The 19705-nt window shown below is 42.8% G+C and overlaps 1 protein-coding gene across 1 annotated transcript in view; it reads left to right on the top strand.

The window, feature by feature from the left end:
- Nucleotides 1-19705, top strand: part of BLMH (bleomycin hydrolase) — a 236895-nt gene that overhangs the window by 100559 nt on the left and 116631 nt on the right. The window contains exon 7 of the mRNA XM_053706144.1: nt 16380-16535. Coding sequence (XP_053562119.1) covers nt 16380-16535 — 156 coding nt within the window. The remainder of the gene's footprint in view (nt 1-16379; nt 16536-19705) is intronic.

Here is a 19705-nt window from a genome sequence, read left to right as displayed (position 1 = left end):
ACTGTAAAGGGGTTTAAAGCTTAAAACGGCTCCGGTTCCGTTATTTTAAGGGTTAAAGCTTCCAAAATTGGTGTGCAATATTTTCAAGGCTTTAAGACGCTGTGGTGAAAATTTGGTGAATTTTGAACAATTCCTTCATGTTTTTTCGCAATTGCAGTAATAAAGTGTGTTCAGTTTAAAATTTAAAGTGACAGTAACGGATTTATTTTAAAACGTTTTTTGTACTTTCTGATCAAGTTTATGCCTGTTTAACATGTCTGAACTACCAGATAGACTGTGTTCTGAATGTGGGGAAGCCAGAATTCCTATTCATTTAAATAAATGTGATTTATGTGATAATGACAATGATGCCCAAGATGATTCCTCAAGTGAGGGGAGTAAGCATGGTACTGCATCATTCCCTCCTTCGTCTACACGAGTCTTGCCCACTCAGGAGGCCCCTAGTACATCTAGCGCGCCAATACTCCTTACTATGCAACAATTAACGGCTGTAATGGATAATTCTGTCAAAAACATTTTAGCCAAAATGAACCCTTGTCAGCGTAAGCGTGGCTGCTCTGTTTTAGTTACTGAAGAGCATGACGACGCTGATATTAATATCTCTGAAGGGCCCCTAACCCAATCTGAGGGGGCCAGGGAGGTTTTGTCTGAGGGAGAAATTACTGATTTAGGGAACATTTCTCAGCAGGCTGAATCTGATGTGATTACATTTAAATTTAAATTGGAACATCTCCGCATTTTGCTTAAGGAGGTATTATCCACTCTGGATGATTGTGAAAATTTAGTCATCCCAGAGAAACTATGTAAAATGGACAAGTTCCTAGAGGTGCCGGGGCTCCCAGAAGCTTTTCCTATACCCAAGCGGGTGGCGGACATTGTTAATAAAGAATGGGAAAGGCCCGGTATTCCTTTCGTCCCTCCCCCCATATTTAAAAAATTGTTTCCTATGGTCGACCCCAGAAAGGACTTATGGCAGTCAGTCCCCAAGGTCGAGGGAGCGGTTTCTACTTTAAACAAACGCACCACTATTCCCATAGAGGATAGTTGTGCTTTCAAAGATCCTATGGATAAAAATTAGAAGGTTTGCTTAAAAAGATGTTTGTTCAGCAGGGTTACCTTCTACAACCCATTTCATGCATTGTCCCTGTCACTACAGCCGCATATTTCTGGTTTGATGAACTGCTTAAGGTGCTCGATAGTGACTCTCCTCCTTATGAGGAGATTATGGACAGAATCAATGCTCTCAAATTGGCTAATTCTTTCACTCTAGACGCCTCTTTGCAATTGGCTAAGTTAGCGGCTAAGAACTCTGGGTTTGCTATTGTGGCACGCAGAGCGCTTTGGTTGAAATCTTGGTCGGCTGATGCGTCTTCCAAGAACAAGCTACTAAACATTCCTTTCAAGGGGAAAACGCTGTTTGGTCCTGACTTGAAAGAGATTATCTCTGATATCACTGGGGGTAAGGGCCACGCCCTTCCTCAGGATCGGCCCTTCAAGGCAAAAAATAGACCTAATTTTCGTCCCTTTCGTAAAAACGGACCAGCCCAAGGTGCTACGTCCTCTAAGCAAGAGGGTAATACTTCTCAGGCCAAGCCAGCTTGGAGACCAATGCAAGGCTGGAACAAGGGAAAGCAGGCCAAGAAACCTGCCACTGCTACCAAGACAGCATGAAATATTGGCCCCCGATCCGGGACCGGATCTGGTGGGGGGCAGACTCTCTCTCTTCGCTCAGGCTTGGGCAAGAGATGTTCTGGATCCTTGGGCGCTAGAAATAGTCTCCCAGGGTTATCTTCTGGAATCAAGGGACTTCCCCCAAGGGGGAGGTTCCACAAGTCGCAGTTGTCTTCAGACCACATAAAAAGACAGGCGTTCTTACATTGTGTAGAAGACCTGTTAAAAATGGGAGTGATTCATCCTGTTCCATTAAGAGAACAAGGGATGGGGTTCTACTCCAATCTGTTCATAGTTCCCAAAAAAGAGGGAACGTTCAGACCAATCCTAGATCTCAAGATCTTAAACAAATTTCTCAAGGTCCCATCGTTCAAGATGGAAACCATTCGAACTATCCTTCCTTCCATCCAGGAAGGTCAATTTATGACCACGGTGGATTTAAAGGATGCGTATCTACATATTCCTATCCACAAGGAACATCATCGGTTCCTAAGGTTTGCATTCCTGGACAAACATTACCAGTTCGTGGCGCTTCCTTTCGGATTAGCCACTGCTCCAAGGATTTTCACAAAGGTACTAGGGTCCCTTCTAGCGGTGCTAAGACCAAGGGGCATTGCAGTAGTACCTTACCTGGACGACATTCTGATTCAAGCGTCGTCCCTTCCTCAAGCAAAGGCTCACACGGACATTGTCCTGGCCTTTCTCAGATCTCACGGCTGGAAAGTGAACGTGGAAAAGAGTTCTCTATCCCCGTCAACAAGGGTTCCCTTCTTGGGAACAATTATAGACTCCTTAGAAATGAGGATCTTTCTAACAGAGGCCAGAAAAACAAAGCTTCTGGACTCTTGTCGGATACTTCATTCCGTTCCTCTTCCTTCCATAGCTCAGTGCATGGAAGTGATCGGGTTGATGGTGGCGGCGATGGACATAGTTCCTTTTGCGCGCATTCATCTAAGACCATTACAACTGTGCATGCTCAGTCAGTGGAATGGGGACTATACAGACTTGTCTCCGAAGATACAAGTAAATCAGAGGACCAGAGACTCACTCCGTTGGTGGCTGTCCCTGGACAATCTGTCTCAAGGGATGATGTTCCACAGACCAGAGTGGGTCATTGTCACGACCGACGCCAGTCTGATAGGCTGGGGCGCGGTCTGGGGATCCCTGAAAGCTCAGGGTCTTTGGTCTCGGGAAGAATCTCTTCTACCGATAAATATTCTGGAACTGAGAGCGATATTCAATGCGCTCCAGGCCTGGCCCCAGCTTGCGAGGACCAGGTTCATACGGTTTCAATCAGACAACATGACGACTGTTGCGTACATCAACCATCAGGGGGGAACAAGGAGTTCCCTAGCGATGGAAGAAGTAACCAAAATTATTCTTTGGGCGGAGTCTCACTCCTGCCACCTGTCTGCTATCCACATCCCAGGAGTGGAAAATTGGGAAGCGGATTTTCTGAGTCGGCAGACATTGCATCCGGGGGAGTGGGAACTCCATCCGGAAATCTTTGCCCAAGTCACTCACCTGTGGGGCATTCCAGACATGGATCTGATGGCCTCTCGTCAGAACTTCAAAGTTCCTTGCTACGGGGCCAGATCCAGGGATCCCAAGGCGGCTCTAGTGGATGCACTAGTAGCACCTTGGACCTTCAAACTAGCTTATGTGTTCCCGCCATTTCCTCTCATCCCCAGGCTGATAGCCAGGATCAAGCAGGAGAGGGCGTCGGTGATCTTGATAGCTCCTGCGTGGCCACGCAGGACTTGGTATGCAGATCTGGTGAATATGTCATCGGCTCCACCTTGGAAGCTACCTTTGAGACGAGACCTTCTTGTTCAGGGTCCGTTCGAACATCCGAATCTGGTTTCACTCCAGCTGACTGCTTGGAGATTGAACGCTTGATTTTATCAAAGCGAGGATTCTCAGATTCTGTGATCGATACTCTTGTTCAGGCCAGAAAGCCTGTGACTAGAAAGATTTACCACAAAATTTGGAAAAAATATATCTGTTGGTGTGAATCTAAAGGATTCCCTTGGGACTAGGTTAAGATTCCTAGGATTCTATCCTTCCTTCAAGAAGGATTGGAAAAAGGATTATCTGCAAGTTCCCTGAAGGGACAGATTTCTGCCTTGTCGGTATTACTTCACAAAAAGCTGGCAGCTGTGCCAGATGTTCAAGCCTTTGTTCAGGCTCTGGTTAGAATCAAGCCTGTTTACAAACCTTTGACTCCTCCTTGGAGTCTCAATTTAGTTCTTTCAGTTCTTCAGGGGGTTCCGTTTGAACCCTTACATTCCGTTGATATTAAGTTATTATCTTGGAAAGTTTTGTTTTTAGTTGCGATTTCTTCTGCTAGAAGAGTCTCAGAATTATCTGCTCTGCAGTGTTCTCCTCCTTATCTGGTGTTCCATGCAGATAAGGTGGTTTTACGTACTAAACCTGGTTTTCTTCCAAAAGTTGTTTCTAACAAAAACATTAACCAGGAGATTATCGTACCTTCTCTGTGTCCAAAACCAGTTTCAAAGAAGGAACGTTTGTTGCACAATTTGGATGTTGTTCGCGCTCTAAAATTCTATTTAGATGCTACAAAGGATTTTAGACAAACATCTTCCTTGTTTGTTGTTTATTCAGGTAAAAGGAGAGGTCAAAAAGCAACTTCTACCTCTCTCTCTTTTTGGATTAAAAGCATCATCAGATTGGCTTACGAGACTGCCGGACGGCAGCCTCCCGAAAGAATCACAGCTCATTCCACTAGGGCTGTGGCTTCCACATGGGCCTTCAAGAACGAGGCTTCTGTTGATCAGATATGTAGGGCAGCGACTTGGTCTTCACTGCACACTTTTACCAAATTTTACAAGTTTGATACTTTTGCTTCTTCTGAGGCTATTTTTGGGAGAAAGGTTTTGCAAGCCGTGGTGCCTTCCATTTAGGTGACCTGATTTGCTCCCTCCCTTCATCCGTGTCCTAAAGCTTTGGTATTGGTTCCCACAAGTAAGGATGACGCCGTGGACCGGACACACCTATGTTGGAGAAAACAGAATTTATGTTTACCTGATAAATTTCTTTCTCCAACGGTGTGTCCGGTCCACGGCCCGCCCTGGTTTTTTTAATCAGGTCTGATATTTTATTTTCTTTAACTACAGTCACCACGGTACCATATGGTTTCTCCTATGCAAATATTCCTCCTTAACGTCGGTCGAATGACTGGGGTAGGCGGAGCCTAGGAGGGATCATGTGACCAGCTTTGCTGGGCTCTTTGCCATTTCCTGTTGGGGAAGAGAATATCCCACAAGTAAGGATGACGCCGTGGACCGGACACACCGTTGGAGAAAGAAATTTATCAGGTAAACATAAATTCTGTTTTTATTTGACAAAATACTTTTTATGGACACTTTTAAAGCACTTTGGTGTGTTTATTTGGGGTTTTATTCCACATGGCATTATTTTTAGTCACCTAAATTGGGTTCTGAAGGCCTCACAGCTCCGGAGTGGAGTGGGAGGGGCCTAATTTCACGCCTCAGTTGCGCAGTTTATTCTGACAGATTTCCTTACATGCTGCTTCACATGGGTCCAGAGACTGCTTGAGGACTTCAGGAGGCTTGATTTTCTCAAATTCAATCCTTAAGGGAAGGTAGGGCCACAGCAGGCTGCAGTGGCAATGTGCTGTAGTTTATTAACCGGTTGTTTGCTTTAGGCGGCTCCGGTTTGGGCATTAAAGGGTTAATCAGGTTGAAACTTGCTGTGCAATCATATCGAAGCATTAGGCACATACTGTAAAAATTTCAAGAGATTTGGTTCATTTTTCACCGTTTTGTAAAATTGTGTGCACTTTTATTTCTTAAAGGCACAGTACCATTTATTGCATATTGTATTTTTTACTTGATAAAGTGTTTTTCCAAGCCTGCTTGTGTATAATACTAATCTGTTAAACATGTCTGACACTAAGGAAAAGCCTTGCTCTATGTGTTCAGAAGCCATGGTGGAACCCCCACTCAAAATGTGTCCCAAGTGCACTAATGCGTCTATACACTTTAAAGATCATATTGTGTCACTTAAAAATATAGCCCTAGATGATTCTTTGACTGAAGGTAATGAGGATAGTCCGCCTTCCTCTCCCCATGTGTCATCACCAGTTACGCCCGCTCAAGCTATAACCTAGTACCTCTAGTGCATTGGCACCTATTACATTGCAACAACTGGCGGCAGTCATGGATAATTCCCTTGCAGCCTTTCTATCCAAACTGCCAGTTTTCCCTAAAAAGCGCGATAGCTCTGTTTTGAGAACAGATGAGGAGCAGTCGGAAGCTTTGGGAGGTTTATCTGATGTACACTCACAACACTCTGAAGTAGGGGCGAGGGATGTAATGTCTGAGGGAGAAATTTCTGACTCAGGAAAAGTTTCTCAGCGGGCAGAATCAGATTCACTAGCATTTAAATTGGAACACCTCCGTGTACTGCTTAGGGAGGTCTTATCAACTCTGGATGATTGTGACCCTATAGTGGTCCCAGAGAAATTGTGTAAAATGGACAAATATCTAGAAGTCCCTGTATACACTGATGCGTTTCCGATCCCTAAGAGGTTGGCAGATATTGTTGCTAGGGAGTGGGAGAGACCAGGTGTACCTTTTGTTCCCCCCCCCTATCTTTAAGAAAATGTTCCCCATAACTGATCCCAGGCGGGACGCGTGGCAGACGGTCCCTAAGGTAGAGGGGGCAGTTTCAACACTAGCCAAGCGCACAACCATACCAATTGAAGACAGTTGTGCTTTCAAAGATCCTATGGATAAAAAATTAGAAGGTTTACTAAAGAAAATATTTGTTCAACAAGGTTTCCTTCTCCAACCTATTGCCTGCATTATTCCTGTAACTACTGCAGCGGCTTTTTGGTTTGAGGCGCTGGAGGAGTCGCTCCAGAGGGAGACTTCATATGACGAAGTCATGGATAGAATTAATGCTCTAAAACTGGCTAATTCTTTTATCACAGATGCCGCTTTGCAATTAGCTAAGTTAGCGGCGAAAAATTCTGGTTTTGCCATCATGGCGCGCAGAGCGCTTTGGCTCAAGTCATGGTCGGCTGACGTGTCGTCCAAAACAAAATTACTAAATATTCCTTTCAAGGGAAAGACCCTTTTCGGTCCCGAGTTGAAAGAGATTATTTGGGATATCACTGGGGGAAAGGGCCATGCCCTCCCGCAAGATAGGCCTTTTAAAGCTAAAAACAAGGCTAATTTTCGCTCCTTTCGCAACTTCAGGAGCGGTCCTGCTTCAACCTCTGCAACCGCAAAGCAAGAGGGTAATGCTTCACAGCCCAAAGCAACCTGGAAACCTTTGCAGGGCTGGAACAAGGGTAAACAGGCCAAGAAGCCTGCGGCTGCTACTAAGACAGCATGAAGGGGTAGCCCCCTATCTGGGACCGGATCTGGTAGGGGGCAGACTCTCTCTCTTTGCTCAGGCTTGGGCAAGAGATGTTCCCGATCCCTGGGCATTAGAGATCGTTGCTCAGGGATATCTTCTAGAATTCAAGGACTCTCCTCCAAGGGGAAGGTTCCACATTTCTCGTCTGTCTACAGACCAGACAAAGAAAGAGGCGTTCTTACGCTGTGTAGAAGATCTAATCAAGATGGGAGTGATATATCCAGTTCCAATTACAGAACAAGGACTGGGTTTTTACTCAAACCTGTTTGTGGTTCCCAAAAAGGAAGGAACTTTCAGGCCAATCCTGGATCTAAAAATTCTAAACCAATTCCTCAGAGTTCCATCATTCAAAATGGAGACCATTCTGACAATCTTACCGATGATCCAGGAAGGTTAATATAGGACTACCGTGGATCTAAAGGATGCGTACCTTCATATTCCTATCCACAAAGATCACCATCAGTTCCTAAGGTTCGCCTTTCTGGACAAGCATTACCAGTTCGTGGCCCTTCCCTTCGGGCAGGCCACCGCTCCCAGAATTTTCACAAAAGTGCTAGGGTCCCTTCTAGCGGTACTAAGACCGCGGGGCATTGCAGTAGCACCTTATCTGGACGACATCTTAATACAGGCGTCATCTTTTCCCAGAGCCAAGGCTCATACGGAGATTGTTCTGGCCTTTCTAAGGTCTCACGGGTGGAAGGTGAACATCGAAAGAAAGTTCTCTGTCCCCGCTCACAAGGGTTCCCTTCCTGGGAACATTAATAGACTCGGTAGAAATGAAAATATTTCTGACGGAGGTCAGAAGGTTAAAGCTTTTAAATACTTGCCGAGCTCTTCATTCCATTCCTCGGCCATCTGTAGCTCAGTGCATGGAGGTAATCGGATTGATGGTAGCAGCAATGGACGTAGTCCCTTTTGCTCGAATTCATCTCAGGCCACTGCAATTGTGCATTCTCAAACAGTGGAATGGGGATTATGCAGATTTGTCTCCTCAAATCCAACTGGACCAGAAAACCAGAGATTCTCTTCTATGGTGGTTGTCTCAGGATCACCTGTTTCAGGGAATGTGCTTCCGCAGACCGGAGTGGATCATTGTAACGACCGACGCCAGTCTGTTAGGCTGGGGCGCAGTCTGGGGCTCCCTGAAAGCTCAGGGCCTATGGTCTCGGGAAGAGTCTCTTCTCCCGATAAACATTTTGGAACTGAGAGCGATATTCAACATGCTCCAGGCATGGCCTCAGCTAGCGGCGGCCAAATTCATCAGATTTCAGTCGGACAACATCACGACTGTAGCATACATCAATCATCAGGGGGGGACAAAGAGTTCCTTAGCGATGAAGGAAGTAACCAAAATAATCAGGTGGGCGGAGGATCACTCTTGCCATCTATCTGCAATTCACATCCCAGGAGTAGACAACTGGGAAGCAGATTTCCTAAGTCGTCAGACTTTTCACCCGGGGGAGTGGGAACTCCACCCGGAGGTTTTTGCTCAGCTGACCCAGCTATGGGGCATTCCAGAGTTGGATCTGATGGCGTCCCGTCAGAACACCAAACTTCCTATTTACGGACACAGGTCCAGGGACCCCAAGGCGGCATTGATAGATGCTCTAGTAGCTCCTTGGTCCTTCAGTCTAGCTTATGTCTTTCCACCGTTTCCCCTTCTCCCTCGGCTGGTAGCCAGAATCAAACAGGAGAAGGCCTCAGTAATTCTGATAGCGCCTGCGTGGCCACGCAGGACTTGGTATGCAGACCTAGTGGACATGTCATCTGTCCCACCATGGACACTGCCAACGAGGCAGGATCTTCTAGTTTCTCTGCAGCTGACTGCTTGGAGATTGAACGCTTAATTCTATCCAAGCATGGGTTCTCTGAATCAGTCATAGATACTCTGATCCAAGCTAGAAAGCCTGTCACCAGGAAAATTTACCATAAGATATGGCGGAAATATCTTTTTTGGTGTGAATCCAAGGGTTACTCGTGGAGTAAGATTAGGATTCCAAGGATATTGTCTTTTCTCCAAGAAGGATTGGAGAAAGGTTTGTCAGCTAGTTCCTTAAAGGGACAAATATCCGCTCTGTCTATCCTTTTACACAAGCGTCTGGCAGAAGTACCAGATGTTCAAGCGTTTGCACAGGCTTTAGTCAGAATCAAGCCTGTCTATAGACCTGTGGCTCCTCCATGGAGTCTTAATTTAGTTCTTTCAGTTCTTCAAGGGGTTCCGTTTGAACCTTTACATTCCATAGATATTAAGTTATTATCTTGGAAGGTTTTGTTTTTGGTAGCTATATCTTCTGCTCGAAGAGTTTCAGAATTGTCTGCTTTGCAGTGTAATTCACCCTATCTGGTGTTCCATGCAAATAAGGTAGTTTTGCGTACCAAACCTGGTTTTCTTCCTAAAGTTGTTTCTAACAAGAACATTAACCAGGAAATCATTGTTCCTTCCCTGTGTCCTAATCCAGCTTCTAAGAAGGAACGGCTTTTACACAATCTTGATGTGGTTCGAGCTTTGAAGTTCTATTTACAAGCAACTAAGGATTTCAGACGAACATCATCTTTGTTTGTTGTCTATTTCGGTAAAAGGAGAGGTCAGAAAGCGACTGCTACCTCTCTTTCTTTCATGTAATTAGCAAGAGTCCATGAGCTAGTGACGTATGGGATATACATTCCTACCAGGAGGGGCAAAGTTTCCCAAACCTCAAAATGCCTATAAATACACCCCTCACCACACCCACAATTCAGTTTTACAAACTTTGCCTCCTATGGAGGTGGTGAAGTAAGTTTATGCTAGATTCTACGTTGATATGCGCTCCGCAGCAAGTTGGAGCCTGGTTTTCCTCTCAGCGTGCAGTGAATGTCAGAGGGATGTGAGGAGAGTATTGCCTATTTGAATGCAGTGATCTCCTTCTATGGGGTCTATTTCATAGGTTCTCTGTTATCGGTCGTAGAGATTCATCTCTTACCTCCCTTTTCAGATCGACGATATACTCTTATTTATATACCATTACCTCTGCTGATTTTCGTTTCAGTACTGGTTTGGCTTTCTACAAACGTGTAGATGAGTGTCCTGGGGTAAGTAAATCTTATTTTCTGTGACACTCTAAGCTATGGTTGGGCACTTTATTTATAAAGTTCTAAATATATGTATTCAAACATTTATTTGCCTTGACTCAGAATGTTCAACATTCCTTATTTTCAGACAGTCAGTTTCATATTTGGGATAATGCGTTTGAATCAATCATTTTTTCTTACCTTAAAATTTTTTTTCCCTGTGGGCTGTTAGGCTCGCGGGGGCTGAAAATGCTTCATTTTATTGCGTCATTTTTGGCGCGGACTTTTTTGGCGCAAAATATCTTTTCTGTTTCCGGCGTCATACGTGTCGCCGGAAGTTGCGTCATTTTTTGACGTCCTTTTGCGCCAAAAATGTCGGCGTTCCGGATGTAGCGTAATTTTTGGAGCCAAAAAGCATTTAGGCGCCAAACAATGTGGGCGTATTATTTGGCGCCAAAAAATATGGGCGTCGCTTTTGTCTCCACATTATTTCAGTCTGATTTTTTCTTTGCTTCTGGTTACTAGAAGCTTGTTTATTGGCATTTTTTTCCCATTCCTGAAAGTGTCATTTAAGGAATTTAATCAATTTTGCTTTATATGTTGTTTTTTCTCTTACATATTGCAAGATGTCTCACGTTGCATCTGTGTCAGAAGATACTTCAGGAAAATCGCTGTCTAGTGCTGGAACTACCAAAGCTAAGTGTATCTGCTGTAAACTTTTGGTAGCTATTCCTCCGGCTGTTGTTTGTATTAATTGTCATGACAAACTTGTTAAAGCAGATAATATTTCCTTTAGTAATGTACCATTGCCTGTTGCAGTTCCCTCAACATCTAAGGTGCAGAATATTCCTGATAACATAAGAGATTTTGTTTCTGAATCCATCAAGAAGGCTATGTCTGTTATTTCTCCTTCTAGGAAACATAAAAAATCTTTTAAAACTTCTCTCTCTACAGATGAATTTTTAAATGAACATCATTCTGATTCTGGTTCAGAGGATTCTGTCTCAGAGATTGATGCTGATAAATCTTCATATTTATTTAAAATGGAATTTATTCGTTCTTTACTTAAAGAAGTACTAATTGCTTTAGAAATAGAGGATTCTGGTCCTCTTGATACTAATTCTAAACGTTTAGATAAGGTGTTTAAATCTCCTGTGGTTATTCCAGAAGTTTTTCCTGTTCCTAATGCTATTTCTGAAGTAATTTCCAGAGAATGGGATAAATTGGGTAATTCATTTACTCCTTCTAAACGTTTTAAGCAATTATATCCTGTGCCGTCTGACAGATTAGAATTTTGGGACAAAATCCCTAAAGTTGATGGGGCTATTTCTACCCTTGCTAAACGTACTACTATTCCTACGTCAGATGGTACTTCGTTTAAAGATCCTTTAGATAGGAAAATTGAATCCTTTCTAAGAAAAGCTTATCTGTGTTCAGGTAATCTTCTTAGACCTGCTATATCTTTGGCTGATGTTGCTGCAGCTTCAACTTTTTGGTTGGAGACTTTAGCGCAACAAGTAACAGATCATGATTCTCATAATATTATTATTCTTCTTCAGCATGCTAATAATTTTATCTGTGATGCCATTTTTGATATTATCAGAGTTGATGTCAGGTTTATGTCTCTAGCTATTTTAGCTAGAAGAGCTTTATGGCTTAAAACTTGGAATGCTGATATGGCTTCTAAATCAACTCTACTTTCCATTTCTTTCCAGGGTAAATTATTTGGTTCTCAGTTGGATTCCATTATCTCAACTGTTACTGGTGGGAAAGGAACTTTTTTACCACAGGATAAAAAATCTAAGGGTAAAAACAGGGCTAATAATCGTTTTCGTTCCTTTCGTTTCAACAAAGAACAAAAGCCTGATCCTTCATCCTCAGGAGCAGTTTCAGTTTGGAAACCATCTCCAGTCTGGAATAAATCCAAGCCTTCTAGAAAGGCAAAGCCTGCTTCTAAGTCCACATGAAGGTGCGGCCCTCATTCCAGCTCAGCTGGTAGGGGGCAGGTTACGTTTTTTCAAAGAAATTTGGATCAATTCTGTTCACAATCTTTGGATTCAGAACATTGTTTCAGAAGGGTACAGAATTGGTTTCAAGATGAGACCTCCTGCAAAGAGATTTTTTCTTTCCCGTGTCCCAGTAAATCCAGTGAAAGCTCAAGCATTTCTGAATTGTGTTTCAGATCTAGAGTTGGCTGGAGTAATTATGCCAGTTCCAGTTCTGGAACAGGGGATGGGGTTTTACTCAAATCTCTTCATTGTACCAAAGAAGGAGAATTCCTTCAGACCAGTTCTGGATCTAAAAATATTGAATCGTTATGTAAGGATACCAACGTTCAAAATGGTAACTGTAAGGACTATCTTGCCTTTTGTTCAGCAAGGGCATTATATGTCCACAATAGATTTACAGGATGCTTATCTGCATATTCCGATTCATCCAGATCATTATCAGTTCCTGAGATTCTCTTTTCTGGACAAGCATTACCAGTTTGTGGCTCTGCCGTTTGGCCTAGCTACAGCTCCAAGAATTTTTACAAAAGTTCTCGGTGCCCTTCTGTCTGTAATCAGAGAACAGGGTATTGTGGTATTTCCTTATTTGGACGATATCTTGGTACTTGCTCAGTCTTTACATTTAGCAGAATCTCATACGAATCGACTTGTGTTGTTTCTTCAAGATCATGGTTGGAGGATCAATTTACCAAAAAGTTCATTGATTCCTCAGACAAGGGTAACTTTTCTGGGTTTCCAGATAGATTCAGTGTCCATGACTCTGTCTTTAACAGACAAGAGACGTCTAAAATTGATTTCAGCTTGTCGAAACCTTCAGTCACAATCATTCCCTTCGGTAGCCTTATGCATGGAAATTCTAGGTCTTATGACTGCTGCATCGGACGCGATCCCCTTTGCTCGTTTTCACATGCGACCTCTTCAGCTCTGTATGCTGAATCAATGGTGCAGGGATTACACAAAGATATCTCAATTAATATCTTTAAAACCGATTGTACGACACTCTCTAACGTGGTGGACAGATCACCATCGTTTAATTCAGGGGGCTTCTTTTGTGCTTCCGACATGGACTGTAATTTCAACAGATGCAAGTCTCACAGGTTGGGGAGCTGTGTGGGGATCTCTGACGGCACAAGGAGTTTGGGAATCTCAGGAGGTGAGATTACCGATCAATATTTTGGAACTCCGTGCAATTTTCAGAGCTCTTCAGTCTTGGCCTCTTCTGAAGAGAGAATCGTTCATTTGTTTTCAGACAGACAATGTCACAACTGTGGCATACATCAATCATCAAGGAGGGACTCACAGTCCTCTGGCTATGAAAGAAGTATCTCGAATTCTGGTTTGGGCGGAATCCAGCTCCTGTCTAATCTCTGCGGTTCATATCCCAGGTATAGACAATTGGGAAGCGGATTATCTCAGTCGCCAAACGTTACATCCGGGCGAATGGTCTCTTCACCCAGAGGTATTTCTTCAGATTGTTCAAATGTGGGGACTTCCAGAAATAGATCTGATGGCCTCTCATCTAAACAAGAAACTTCCCATGTATCTGTCCAGATCCAGGGATCCTCAAGCGGAAGCAGTGGATGCATTGCCACTTCCTTGGAAGTATCATCCTGCCTATATCTTTCCGCCTCTAGTTCTTCTTCCAAGAGTAATCTCCAAGATTCTGAAGGAATGCTCGTTTGTTCTGCTGGTAGCTCCGGCATGGCCTCACAGGTTTTGGTATGCGGATCTTGTCCGGATGGCTTCTTGCCATCCGTGGACTCTTCCGCTACGACCAGACCTTCTGTCGCAAGGTCCTTTTTTCCATCAGGATCTCAAATCCTTAAATTTAAAGGTATGGAGATTGAACGCTTGATTCTTAGTCAAAGAGGTTTCTCTGACTCTGTGATTAATACTATGTTACAGGCTCGTAAATCTGTATCCAGAGAGATATATTATAGAGTCTGGAAGACTTATATTTCTTGGTGTCTTTCTCATCATTTTTCTTGGCATTCTTTTAGAATTCCAAGAGTTTTACAGTTTCTTCAGGATGGTTTAGATAAAGGTTTGTCCGCAAGTTCCTTGAAAGGACAAATCTCTGCTCTTTCTGTTCTTTTTCACAGAAAGATTGCTAATCTTCCTGATATTCATTGTTTTGTACAAGCTTTGGTTCGTATAAAACCTGTCATTAAGTCAATTTCTCCTCCTTGGAGTTTGAATTTGGTTCTAGGGGCTCTTCAAGCTCCTCCGTTTGAACCTATGCATTCATTGGACATTAAATTACTTTCTTTGAAAGTTTTGTTCCTTTTGGCAATCTCTTCTGCCAGAAGAGTTTCTGAATTATCTGCTCTTTCTTGTGAGTCTCCTTTTCTGATTTTTCATCAGGATAAGGCAGTGTTGCGAACTTCTTTTGAATTTTTACCTAAAGTTGTGAATTCCAACAACATTAGTAGAGAAATTGTGGTTCCTTCATTATGTCCTAATCCTAAGAATTGTAAGGAGAAATCGTTACATTCTTTGGATGTTGTTAGAGCTTTGAAATATTATGTTGAAGCTTCTAAGTCTTTCCGAAAGACTTCTAGTTTATTTGTTATCTTTTCCGGTTCTAGAAAAGGCCAGAAAGCTTCTGCCATTTCTTTGGCATCTTGGTTGAAATCTTTAATTCATCTTGCCTATGTTGAGTCGGGTAAAACTCAAAGGATTACAGCTCATTCTACTAGGTCAGTTTCTACTTCCTGGGCGTTTAGGAATGAAGCTTCGATTGATCAGATTTGCAAAGCAGCAACTTGGTCCTCTTTGCATACTTTTACTAAATTCTACCATTTTGATGTATTTTCTTCTTCTGAAGCAGTTTTTGGTAGAAAAGTACTTCAGGCAGCGGTTTCAGTTTGAATCTTCTGCTTATGTTTTTCATTAAACTTATTTTGGGTGTGGATTATTTTCAGCAGGAATTGGCTGTCTTTATTTTATCCCTCCCTCTCTAGTGACTCTTGCGTGGAAAGATCCACATCTTGGGTAATCATCCCATACGTCACTAGCTCATGGACTCTTGCTTATTACATGAAAGAAAACATAATTTATGTAAGAACTTACCTGATAAATTCATTTCTTTCATATTAGCAAGAGTCCATGAGGCCCACCCTTTTTTGTGGTGGTTATGATTTTTGTATAAAGCACAATTTTTCCAATTCCTTATTTTATATGCTTTCGCACTTTTTTATCACCCCACTTCTTGGCTATTCGTTAAACTGAATTGTGGGTGTGGTGAGGGGTGTATTTATAGGCATTTTGAGGTTTGGGAAACTTTGCCCCTCCTGGTAGGAATGTATATCCCATACGTCACTAGCTCATGGACTCTTGCTAATATGAAAGAAATGAATTTATCAGGTAAGTTCTTACATAAATTATGTTTTCCTTCTGGTTGAAAAGCATCATCCGATTGGCTTATGAGACTGCTGGGCAGCAGCCTCCTGAACGAATTACAGCTCATTCCACCAGAGCTGTGGCTTCCACTTGGGCTTTCAAGAATGAGGCTTCTGTTGAACAGATTTGTAAGGCAGCGACTTGGTCTTCACTGCATACTTTTGCCAAATTTTACAAATTCGATACTTTTGCTTCTGTGGAGGCTATTTTTGGGAGAAAGGTTTTGCAAGCAGTGGTGCCTTCCATTTAGGTTACCTGTCTTGTTCCCTCCCTTCATCCGTGTCCTAAAGCTTTGGTATTGGTATCCCACAAGTAAGGATGAATCCGTGGACTGGATACACCTTGCAAGAGAAAAGAGAATTTATGCTTACCTGATAAATTACTTTCTCTTGCGGTGTATCCAGTCCACGGCCCGCCCTGGCAATTAAGTCAGGTTAAAATTTCTTGTTTAAACTACAGTCACCACTGCACCCTATGGTTTCTCCTTTTTCTCCTAACCGTCGGTCGAATGACTGGGGGGGCGGAGCCAGAGGGGGAGCTATATGGACAGCTCTGCTGTGTGCTCTCTTTGCCACTTCCTGTAGGGAATGAGAATATCCCACAAGTAAGGATGAATCCGTGGACTGGATACACCGCAAGAGAAAGTAATTTATCAGGTAAGCATAAATTCTGTTTTTATTTTATTATCACTTTTTTTTTTTTTTGTAGGAAAACAGATTGCTTACTATATTAATTGGCAAAGTAATTTATTTGTTGTGTAGCCTTTTTTCCTGATTCCCCCTCCCCATATACATATTTTGATAATGCTAATCTGTTAGCAATCATTTCTCTGTTTTTCAGGTATACAGAGTTGTCAGCATCTGCCTAGGGAGCCCCCCAGACACATTCAGCTGGGAATACCGAGACAAAGAGAAAACGTTTCACAAAATTGGACCTGTGACACCCCTAGAGTTTTATAAGGAGCATGTTAAACCTCTGTACAATGTGGAAGACAAGGTGGGGAGATAATTCAATGTCAATTCTTTTTTGTGTCATGTTCTCAAAGATTTGTGTAATGCGTGTTGGTAGTAAATGTGTGCGTCGCACACGTAAGAATAGTTGTGTCTGTACGGGGTATCAAAAGACCATTGCTGTGTGCTTCACATTTGTGCACCATTTGTAATACATCTGCTGTGTGCATATGTGTCACTTTGTGTGAATATTTGTGTCTGTATGTGCATCATTTGTGCATTATGTTCGTATTACTGTGTGTTAATAGTTCAGTTTATATGTTGCATTCTAAGGCCATTGCTGTATGTATCACAGTGTGCACTATTTGTAGAGCATATGCTGTGCGCATTGTGTATGTGGCACTGTGTGTATGTATGTGACATTGTGAGGCCATTGCTGTGTGTATCACAGTGTGCACTATTTGTAGAGCATATGCTGTGTGCATTGTGTATGTGGCACTGTGTGTATGTATGTGACATTGTAAGGCCATTGCTGGGTGTATCACAGTCTGCACTATTTGTAGAGCATATGCTGTGTGCATTGTGTATGTGGCACTGTGTGTATGTATGTGACATTGTAAGGCCATTGCTGTGTGTATCACAGTGTGCACTATTTGTAGAGCATATGCTGTGTGCATTGTGTATGTGGCACTGTGTGTATGTATGTGACATTGTAAGGCCATTGCTGGGTGTATCACAGTCTGCACTATTTGTAGAGCATATGCTGTGTGCATTGTGTATGTGGCACTGTGTGTATGTATGTGACATTGTAAGGCCATTGCTGGGTGTATCACAGTCTGCACTATTTGTAGAGCATATGCTGTGTGCATTGTGTATGTGGCACTGTGTGTATGTATGTGACATTGTGAGGCCATTGCTGTGTGTATCACAGTGTGCACTATTTGTAGAGCATATGCTGTGTGCATTGTGTATGTGGCACTGTGTGTATGTATGTGACATTGTGAGGCCATTGCTGTGTGTATCACAGTGTGCACTATTTGTAGAGCATATGCTGTGTGCATTGTGTATGTGGCACTGTCTGTATGTATGTGACATTGTAAGGCCATTGCTGTGTGTATCACAGTGTGCACTATTTGTAGAGCATATGCTGTGTGCATTGTGTATGTGGCACTGTGTGTATGTATGTGACATTGTGAGGCCATTGCTGTGTGTATCACAGTGTGCACTATTTGTAGAGCATATGCTGTGTGCATTGTGTATGTGGCACTGTGTGTATGTATGTCACATTGTGAGGCCATTGCTGTGTGTATCACAGTGTGCACTATTAGTACAGCGTATGCTGTGTGCATTGTGTATGTGGCACTGTGTGTATGTATGTGACATTGTGAGGCCATTGCTGGGTGTATCACAGTGTGCACTATTTGTACAGCGTATGCTGTGTGCATTGTGTATGTGGCACTGTGGGTATGTATTAAGGCCATTGCTCTATGTATCACAGTGTGCACTATTTGTAGAGCATATGCTGTGCGCATTGTGTATGTGGCACTGTGTGTATGTATTAAGGCCATTGCTCTATGTATCACAGTGTGCACTATTTGTAGAGCATATGCTGTGTGCATTGTGTATGTGGCACTGTGTGTATGTATGTGACATTGTAAGGCCATTGCTGTGTGTATCACAGTCTGCACTATTTGTAGAGCATATGCTGTGTGCATTGTGTATGTGGCACTGTGTGTATGTATGTGACATTGTAAGGCCATTGCTGTGTGTATCACAGTCTGCACTATTTGTAAAGCATATGCTGTGTGCATTGTGTATGTGGCACTGTGTGTATGTATGTGACATTGTAAGGCCATTGCTGGGTGTATCACAGTGTGCACTATTTGTAGAGCATATGCTGTGTGCATTGTGTATGTGGCACTGTCTGTATGTATCTGACATTGTAAGGCCATTGCTGTGTGTATCACAGTGTGCACTATTTGTAGAGCATATGCTGTGTGCATTGTGTATGTGGCACTGTGTGTATGTATGTGACATTGTGAGGCCATTGCTGTGTGTATCACAGTCGGCACTATTTGTAGAGCATATGCTGTGTGCATTGTGTATGTGGCACTGTGTGTATGTATGTGACATTGTGAGGCCATTGCTGTATGTATCACAGTCGGCACTATTTGTATAGCATATGCTGTGTGCATTGTGGCACTGTGTGTGTATCATTGTGAATCCATTGTTTTGTGTATCACAAGTGTGTAGATCTTGTGTGTATTTTTTCCATGTGCTCTTTTCTCCAACATAGGTGTGTCCGGTCCACGGCGTCATCCTTACTTGTGGGATATTCTCTTCCCCAACAGGAAATGGCAAAGAGCCCAGCAAAGCTGGTCACATGATCCCTCCTAGGCTCCGCCTACCCCAGTCATTCTCTTTGCCGTTGTACAGGCAACATCTCCACGGAGATGGCTTAGAGTTTTTTAGTGTTTAACTGTAGTTTTTCATTATTCAATCAAGAGTTTGTTATTTTCAAATAGTGCTGGTACGTACTATTTACTCAGAAACAGAAAAGAGATGAAGAATTCTGTTTGTATGAGGAAAATGATTTTAGCAACCGTAACTAAAATCCATGGCTGTTCCACACAGGACTGTTGAGAGCAATTAACTTCAGTTGGGGGAACAGTTTGCAGTCTCTTGCTGCTTGAGGTATGACACATTCTAACAAGACGATGTAATGCTGGAAGCTGTCATTTCCCCTATGGGATCCGGTAAGCCATGTTTATTAAGATTGTAAATAAGGGCTTCACAAGGGCTTATTTAAACTGTAGACTTTTTTTGGGCTAAATCGATTGATATTAACACTTATTTAGCCTTGAGGAATCATTTATTCTGGGTATTTTGATTTAATAATATCGGCAGGCACTGTTTTAGACACCTTATTCTTTAGGGGCTTTCCCAAAGCATAGGCAGAGTCTCATTTTCGCGCCGGTGTTGCGCACTTGTTTTTGAGAGGCATGGCATGCAGTCGCATGTGAGAGGAGCTCTGATACTTATAAAAGACTTCTGAAGGCGTCATTTGGTATCGTATTCCCCTTTGGGTTTGGTTGGGTCTCAGCAAAGCAGATACCAGGGACTGTAAAGGGGTTTAAAGCTTAAAACGGCTCCGGTTCCGTTATTTTAAGGGTTAAAGCTTCCAAAATTGGTGTGCAATATTTTCAAGGCTTTAAT

Source organism: Bombina bombina, chromosome 3 (genome assembly GCF_027579735.1).
Source record: "Bombina bombina isolate aBomBom1 chromosome 3, aBomBom1.pri, whole genome shotgun sequence".
Classification (NCBI taxonomy): Eukaryota; Metazoa; Chordata; class Amphibia; order Anura; family Bombinatoridae; genus Bombina; species Bombina bombina.
This window is presented reverse-complemented; position numbering and strand designations above follow the sequence as displayed.